This window comes from Gekko japonicus, unplaced genomic scaffold, assembly GCF_001447785.1.
Source record: "Gekko japonicus isolate JY-2015 unplaced genomic scaffold, Gekko_japonicus_V1.1 scaffold2932, whole genome shotgun sequence".
NCBI classification, from domain to species: Eukaryota; Metazoa; Chordata; class Lepidosauria; order Squamata; family Gekkonidae; genus Gekko; species Gekko japonicus.
Genome location: NW_015164748.1, coordinates 74853 through 84102, shown reverse-complemented (window position 1 = coordinate 84102; position 9250 = coordinate 74853). Strand labels below are relative to the sequence as shown.

General features: G+C 46.6%; 1 protein-coding gene across 1 annotated transcript in view; it reads left to right on the top strand.

Annotated features, from left to right (window-relative positions):
* Positions 1-9250, top strand: part of DTX4 (deltex 4, E3 ubiquitin ligase) — a 58195-nt gene that overhangs the window by 25503 nt on the left and 23442 nt on the right. The window contains exon 2 of the mRNA XM_015409647.1: positions 2085-2841. Coding sequence (XP_015265133.1) covers positions 2085-2841 — 757 coding nt within the window. The remainder of the gene's footprint in view (positions 1-2084; positions 2842-9250) is intronic.

Here is a 9250-nt window from a genome sequence, read left to right as displayed (position 1 = left end):
GTGCCCTCCCCCTCCTCTCTCTCCCTCCTTCTTTCTGCGTAGAGGAAAGTTTCAAGCATTCGAGCATCCTTTTGGAGTGTGTGTGTGTGTGTGTGTGTGTGTGTGACCGCAGGCAGTGCCTCCCTGGGAGAAGGGATGGTTGTCCCTGTCTCGAAGCAGGCAGTGATGCCTCCACTCCTAAAGAAACTCCCGTGGACCCAGGTGAGTTGAATAACTACCGTCCAGTCTAAAATGTACCATTGCAGAGCAAGATGATAGAATGAGTATTGGATTGGCAACTTCTGGGATTCCTGAATAAAGTGGATTATTTGCATCAATTCTAATCTGGTTTCAGGCCAGGTTATGGGACTGAAACAGCCTTAATTGCCCTGGCAGATGACCTGCATGAGAGATACAAAGGGGGAGTGTGACCCCCTGTTAATTCTCCTAGACCTCTCAGTGGCTTTCGACACCATCAGTCATGGTTTCCTTTTGGACTCTGCCTTTTGAGGTTAGGACTGGGAAGCACTGTTCTGCTGTGGCTTTGGCCTTTCTCTGGAGATCCAGCAACAGTGCATGGGGCTGAGGCCTTCCCTTCATGTCACCGCCTGGCACTGGTATTCAGAGGTTGACTGCCTCTGAACAAAGAGGTTCCCTTTAGTCACACCATGGTGAGCGGCCACTGATAGACCTGCCCTCCATGGAGCTCTCTAATCCCCCTTTAGAGCCATCTGTGCTTGTTGTTGTTGTTCAGTCGCACAGTCGAGTCCGACTCTTCGCGACCCCATGGACCAGCTCCCGCCAGGCCCTCCTGTCTTCCGCTGTCCTCTGAAGTTGGCTCAATTTCATGTTCGTTGCATCTATGACACTGTCTAACCATCTCATCCTTTGCCGTCCCCGTCTTCTTTGACCTTCAATCTTTCCCAGCATCAGGGTCTTCTCCAGTGAGTGCTCCCTTCTCATTTGGTGGCCAAAGTATTTGAGCTTCAGTGTCATTATCTGGCCTTCCAGGGAACAGTCTTCTGGCAGCAAATGCCGCATTTTAATCACTTGTTATATAACAAAGTATTTCCTTTTGTCCATCCTGAATTTACTGACCTTCAGAGTCATTGGATGCTCTCGAGTTCAAGTATTTTGGGAGATGGAAAGTTCTCTTTGGTCCCGATCACATGCAGAATTAGCCACGCGATAGGCATGAATGCCAGGCGGATTTTAAGGGCATAGTCATACGGGAACATCTAGCCAGCGTCCCGCACCCGTCGGCAACCTGTTTCGCTCCGCCAAAGAAGCGGAGTTAAAAAATACCGGGGAAGGTGCAGTATCAAACGGGTTTATGGGCCACAGACAGACTTCCCCGTGTGATCGCTCCAGCATGCTCCCATTGCGTGTGTGATCCCTAGAGATCCAGTTGGGTGTAGTGGTTAAGTGTAGTGGTTAAGACTCTAATCTGGGAGGACCGGGTTTGATTCCCCACTCCTCCTCCCCTTGCACCTGGCTGAATTACCTTGGGCAAGCCATAGCTCTGATAAGAGCTGTCCTTGAAAAAGAGCAGTTTCTGTCAAGAGTTCTCTCAGCCCCACCCGCCTCACAGGGTGTCTGTGGGGAGGGGAAGGGAAAGGAGTTTGTAAGCCGCTCTGAGACACCTTTGGGGGTAGTGAAGGGCAAGGTAGAAATCCAATCTCTTCTCCTTGTTCACCTCCTTGGGTGGAAAGGCTGCATAGAAATGTTTTAAATAAATAACTGGGTTTTGGGGTTTTTTGTTACCAGACCAGGGATTTCAAACTCCAGTTTATAGCTCATTTGTTAACCACTGTACTAGCTGTTGTTTGTTTCAGTGTTTGCATTCACCAGCTACAGTTTGTTTGGTATCTCTACCTCTTGCTGCTCCCTGATCACAGACTTACCTCAGGCTACAGAGTTTGCACCTGTAGATTTGAACCCGGGACATCCTGGCTTAAGTATGAGGCCCCTGTATTAGTTAGACCCTCTAAAAGGGAGTTTTCTGTGCAAATGCTCCTGTGGTCTAGACCTGTAATTTCCCTTCTCCCTCCCTCCCTCCCTTTTAGTATTCCCCTTTTATCCTTTTCCCATTGCTTTCTTCACAGGCACCATTCGCCCTGTACGACGCAGCTATTATGACCCTTCTTCAGCGCCTGGAAAGGGAGTGGTGTGGGAGTGGGAGAATGACAATGGCACCTGGACACCTTACGATACGGAGGTGGGGATCACCCTCCAGCATGCCTTTGAAAAACAGCACCCCTGGATTGATCTCACTTCCATTGGTTTCTGCTACATTATTGACTTCAGCACTATGGGGCAGATCAACCGCCAGACCCAGCGCAAGCGTCGCGTCCGCCGCCGCCTCGACATGGTCTACCCACTGGTCACTGGAACCTTGCCTAAATCGCAGTCATGGCCAACAAGTCCCAGTGTGGTCAGCACGCCCCCTGCGCCGGCCTGCACGTGTCCACAGTGCCTCCTTGTCATGAGCATCAAGGCAGCCGTGTCAGGTGGGAGCAGCAGGGGGGCTGGAGTTACCGCGAGCCAACAGCAGCTGCAGCAGCCACAGCCACCGCCGCCACGTAAAGCCGTGTCCCTGTCTGGTAGCACTAAACTCCCCATTCCAGCATCAGCGCACAAGCCCCAAGACGGAACAGCAACTGTGCGCAGTTCGTTGAAGACCCTGGCATCTCAAGTGAGTCGGAGGCAGGCCGCAAGCACACCAGCCCTCACCACCACCGGCTCCCCTGCTAGCCCACCCAGCGCCAAGGGCAAGGTGACTCGTGCCAGCCTTAACACACTGAACCGTACGAACCTGCAGCGCCTGGCCATCGCACAGTCCCGTGTGCTGATCGCCTCTGGGTAAGTACTGCCTGTTGGAATGGTCTGAAAAATCTGAGTTGCACTAAGTAACTATGGACCTTGGTACACCCCCTTCCAACTTTTTTTTTTGCTTGGGAAGAACACAGAGATCATACTTATCCTGAGGTAATTATGTTTCACCCTGACCTATTTTGGGGGTCATTATACAGAAGAAGTTCTTCTGAGCATTCCCCTTCATGACCTGTTCCATCTGTATTTACTTTGGTCTTCAGAGATGGCCACCCATCACTTGTACTGGAGTGTATAGTTGACAGTCTTTTCGTATTAAAAATGATGGCCGGTCAAGTGCAAGGCCTACATAGATTTGGGGAAGGATTTTACACCAGATGGCCATGCAGTCTACACCTTTTTTTAATGATCTGTGGACATAATTATCTTGAACCGTTTTCTTGAAGACTGATCTGGGGATTTAAAGGCACTTTGACTTTTAGGTGTGATCTGGATTCGGAGTATCTGGCACTGGAGAGACTGTGAATCAGGCGTCTCCACAGTACCAAGACACCAGTTTCCATGAACAGGAGGATAGGTTGGCTGCGTGGTGATAGACGTTAGTCACTGATAAGTATATAAAACCTAAACTGCTAGCATGATAGCAAATGCCTAATGAAGAGTTAAGGCCGCCTGGGGCTGGCACCCCCACATCAGCCGCTCTCTGCTCACCACCACCACCCCCCTTCAGCAAATACCACAGACCACTTTAGCCATAAAATGGGGGATGCCTGCAAACCCCCTCCTGAATTTTAATGAGAAAGAGAAACATTCTATTTTTCCTGTCCTTCAGATCTGGGGGAGCGTTCCGATCAAAAAAGCCCATAGAAAGCTTTTCATGCTGCTGCCTGATCTGGAAGACACCGTGTCCCTCTTCAGTCTCCCCAGCTTGATCGAAACATTTTTTTTCTTGGCCCTCTAATTAGCCTCTTTCGTCCCTTTTGTCTGACGTGACCATCAGCCTTCTGTTGCCGGTCGCTCCCCCTCCCTGCCCGTGACCCTTTCGAGAGACTTTCCCATGGAAGAAGACAAGGGAGGAAAGGGCCGAGTCAACGTTTCCAGGAACAAAAGGCTGTGTGAATAACTTGGAGAGACATAACCGGGATTTCTAAAGAAACCTTGGAGAAAGGAGCAGCGAGAAAGGGTGCTTGTGAAGGGGGGACTGAGGGGGGAAATGCCTCTGTCTTTAGATTAGACAATTGTCTCCTGTTAGATCTTGGTCTGTCACTACGACAACTATTGTCCGGCTAGAAAGGTTCTTAGCTCTGTTTGTAATTCAGCTTCACTGTCTTGAAGCACTGTCCCTGCCCCAGATGCTTCCATAATGATGGCTCTTCCTTTTTTGTCTCAGGAGTGAAATCAGGACAGTTTGTGGCAGCAAATGGCACTGAGTAGTTTTGAAGCCACAATCAGAATCTTTTTTTTAAGCCACAATCAGAATTTGACCAGGTAGCTTCATTATTGTTGTAATCCACCCTGAGCCTCCAGGAAAGGGCAGAATAGAAATATTAATAAACTAGGAAAAAGGCCCGTTGTGGAAATAAATACAACGAGCTCTAGAAAGAGGCTCTGGGCGGGTGCCCCAGCCTTGGACACTCAGTGTCAATTTGCTGTGGCGACCTTAGCAGGGTATAATGACACTGAGCCCACCATTTTCTCCAGAGGAACTGATTTCTGCTACCTAAAGAACAGTTGTAATTTTGAGTGATCACTAGCCCTTACCTGGAGATTGGCAACAGAAGGGAATGGTTGGTTTGGAGGGTGGAGTCAATGGCTTTGTACCTTTCCAAGGTCCCATGCCTCCTGAAACCTCACCCTCTCCAGGCTCCATCCCTCACATCTCCAGGAATTTCCCACCTTGAGTTGGCAACCCTATCTTCTTCCCAGCCAATCATCAACCTACCTTTATTTCCCCCTCACTCTTCAGCTTTCCACCCCCCACACACCTGCAGCCTCTCCCGTGCTCTGAAGCCCTGACTGCTACATCCCATTGGCTGTCATATGGGGGCCACCTCAGCAGCATATAAGGATACAGAGCCCACCATTTTCTCCAGGGGAACTGATCTCTGCCATCTGGAAAGCAGTTGTAATTCTGAGTGATCTCCAGCCCTCACCTGGAGATTGGACACATTTTACCTCAGAACAGCAAACTGTTTAGAATGTTAGAGGCAAACTATGAACTAGCCAGTTTTTGATCCATAAAAGGACTTGTCCTTCTATCCCATGATTTTTGAGCTTACTTAGGAGCCTTTGATGAGGAACTTTATCAAAAGCTTTCTGGAAGTCAAGGTAAATAATATCTATTGGATCCCCCTTGTCCACATGTTTGTTCACCCCCTCAATGTTCTAGAGAAGTGCCACCACCATTCGGCTTTTATATATAAGGGAGATAAATAAAATTACAAGCAGAATTGTTCAAGCTGGTGTAGCTCCTTCTGGGCTTGCAGGGCTAATGAGGATTGGCACAGGTTGTGCTGTCCAGGTGGCTGGCTCCCTACACTTACATTGACGCAAAATGAAGAAGAAGAAGAGGAGGAGGAGAAACCCTGTAATGTAGGTGGGCCTGAGAGAGCTCTGACAAAAACTGCTCTTTTCAAGGACAGCTCTGACAGAACTATGACTTGCCCAAGGTCATCCAGCAGCTGCAAGTGGAGGAGTGGGGAATCAAACCCGGTTCTCCCAGATTAGAGTCCGTGCACTTAACCACTACACCAAATGAAGAAAAGATTCCTCCTTTTCTAGGTCAATTCCTGAAATGTAGCAATGAACCAGAAGCAGCTGTGTTGACAAGCTCTTGGAGGATTGGAGGGTGTTGTTTTTTATTGCTACAATCCTGTTCCTTAACTGCCTGTGATATAAATTAGATTTTTCTCTTCAAACACAGCATGATGAGGTGCCTTGTTGCCTCTTCATCAGAAAGTGAAATCGGTGTGTGTGTGTTTTAGCCATTCCCATTGAGCTTCCCCAACTGTCATGTTACACATAATTATCTGTCAATTTTTCCATATACATTTTTCTAAAACAGGAGTATACTTGTGAGCAAGGACATGTGTACCTGACCAAGTGTCATTTCTCCCCACACCAGCTCCAACCCAGTAATTTACTTAGGAATAGAAACTGGATAGCACATATTGGGTGTGTGTGTATATATATATATATATATCTCACAGCTCCCACTCCCACTATGTAGTTATGCACATTTTCCTCCTTGGAAGTTTACTTGATTTGGGGCAATATGTGAACTGACCCCTGAATAGGCCTGAAGATGAAATTCTGGCGACTTGGTGGAAAGTCCTGTGTAGGCTCTATCAGGGATATTTTATGTATGCAGTATATCACTTGAGGGCAGAAAACTGAATTACTGCAGACATTGTGTGCCCTCAGCTTCATGCTACATCAGTCCCAGCAGTAGGTGGTGACCATTGCAGGACTGAGCTTGAACCCATAGAAATTATGTACCTCTTATAGCAAGGTTAGTACCCAGTTTGTTAATTTCCTACAAATGCATATCTCTCCTTATATATAACTAGGAGAAAGCCCCGTTGCGGAAATGTGAGGGTATAAAGTCCAGAAAGATTGAGAGACTAAGAGAATTGGATTCGCTTCTGGAAGTTCTATGGGTTGAAATAGGGGGGGGGCAAAAGGAAACTTAACACTGGGAGTTTGTTATCGCCCACCAGATCAAAAGATAGAGGAGGATTATAAAATGATGAATGAATTAAAGATAGCAGCTAGACAAAAACACTGTGTCGTAATAGGTGATTTTAACTACCTACACATTGATTGGGTCAATATGTGTTCTAGTCGAGAAAAAGAGATTGAGTTTCTAGACACTCTAAATGACTGTGCTATGGAGCAGATGGTCACGGAACCTACCAGGGGAGAGGCGATCCTTGATTTGGTCCTAAGTAACACTCAAGACCTGGTGAGAGATGTAAAAGTGATTGCACCACTTGGAAACAGTGATCATAATGTTGTTGAGTTCAACATTTGTACAAATAGGGAATTGGCCAAAAAGACTCACACAACCACTTTTAACTTTAAAAGGGGTAATTTTTCTGATATGAGGGGACATGTGGGGAGGAAACTGAAGGGAAAAGTAGAAAGGGTCAAAACCATTGGGGAAGCTTGGAAACTGTTTAAAACTACAATTCTAGAAGCTCAAATAAAATATATTCCGCAGGTTAGGAAAGGCACAAACAGGTATAAGAAAAAGCCTACATGGTTAACAAACAAAGTAATGGAAGCTGTAAAAGGTAAAAAGGATTCCTTTAAGCGGTGGAAAGCTAGTCACAGTGAGGCTGATAAAACAGAACACAGGCTATGGCAAATAAAATGCAAGTCTGTGGTCAGGCATGCAAAAAGGGAATATGAGGAGCATATAGCAAAAAATGTAAAGACCAACAATAAAACTTTCTTCAAATACATTAGAAACAGGAAACCAGCCAGGGAGGCAGTGGGGCCCTTGGATGACCAAGGGGTAAAAGGAGTACTGAAGGATGATAGGGAAATGGCTGAGAAGCTAAATGCATTTTTTGCCTCCGTCTTCACTGTGGAAGATGAGAAGTGCTTGCCCACTCCAGAACCACTGATTTCAGGAGGGGTGTTGGAAGACCTGAGTCAGATTGAGGTGACGAGAGAGGAGGTCCTAAAACTGATAAACAACTTAAAAACTGATAAATCACCAGGCCCAGATGGCATACATCCAAGAGTTCTGAAAGAACTCAATTGTGAACTTGTGGATCTCCTGACAAAAATATGTAATCTCTCCTTAAAATCAGCCTCCATTCCTGAGGACTGGAAGGTAGCTAATGTCACTCCCATCTTTAAAAAGGGTTCCAGAGGAGATCCGGGAAATTACAGGCCTGTCAGTCTGACGTCGATACCGGGTAAATTGGTGGAAACCATTATTAAGGAAAGAATTAGTAGGCACATAGATGAACAAAACCTATTGAGGCAGACTCAACATGGGTTCTGTAAGGGAAGATCTTGTCTCACTAACCTGTTAATGTTCTTTGAGGGGGTGAACAAACATGTGGACAAGGGGGATCCAATAGATATTGTTTACCTTGACTTCCAGAAAGCTTTTGATAAAGTTCCTCATCAAAGGCTCCTAAGCAAGCTCAAAAATCATGGGATAAAAGGACAAGTCCTTTTATGGATCAAAAACTGGCTAATTAATAGAAAACAGAGAGTGAGTATAAATGGGCAGTTCTCCCAGTGGAGGGGTGTAAGCAGTGGGGTACCACAGGGATCAGTACTTGGTCCACTGCTTTTTAACTTGTTCATTAATGATTTGGAGTTGGGAGTAAGCAGTGAAGTGGCTAAATTTGCGGATGATACGAAGTTGTTCAGGGTGGTGAAAACCAGTGAGGATTGTGAGGCACTCCAAAGGGATCTGTCAAAGTTGGGCGAGTGGGCGTCAACATGGCAAATGGGGTTCAATGTGGCCAAGTGCAAGGTGATGCACATTGGAGCCAAAAATCCTAACTATAAATACACGTTGATGGGGTCTGAACTGGCAGAGACAGATCAAGAGAGAGATCTTGGAGTTGTAGTAGATAACTCACTGAAAATGTCGAGACAGTGTGTGACTGCAATAAAGAAGGCCAATGCTATGCTGGGGATTATTAGGAAGGGTATTGTAAACAGATCAGCCAATATCATAATGCCGCTATATAAATCAATGGTGCGACCTCATCTGGAATACTGTGTGCAATTCTGGTCACCACACCTTAAAAAGGATATTATAGCTTTGGAAAAAGTGCAGAAAAGAGCAACTCGAATGATAAAAGGGTTGGAACACTTTCCCTATGAGGAACGGTTAAGGCGCTTAGGGCTCTTTAGCTTGGAGAAACGACGACTGAGGGGTGACATGATTGAGGTTTATAAGATTATGCATGGGAAAGAGCAGGTAGAGAAAGAGGTACTTTTCTCCCTTTCTCACAATACAAGAACCCGTGGGCACTCCATGAAATTGCTGAGCGGTCGGGTTAGAACGGATAAAAGGAAGTACTTCTTCACCCAAAGAGTGATTAACACTTGGAATTCACTGCCACAGGAAGTGGTGGCAGCTACAAGCATGGACGGCTTCAAAAGGGAATTAGATAAGCATATGGAGCAGAGGTCCATCAGTGGCTATTAGCCACAAGGTATAGATAGGGACTCTGGGGCAAGTGATGCTCTGTCATCTTGGTGCTTGGGGGGGGGTCAACAGTGGGAGGGCTTCTAATGTCCTGGCCCCACTGGTGGACCTCCTGATGGCACTGGTATTTCTGGCCACTGTGGGATACAGAGTGTTGGACTGGATGGGCCTTTGGCCTGATCCAACATTGGCATCTCTTATGTTCTTATGTTCTTATGTTCTCTAATCTGGGAGAACCAGGTTTGATTCCCCACT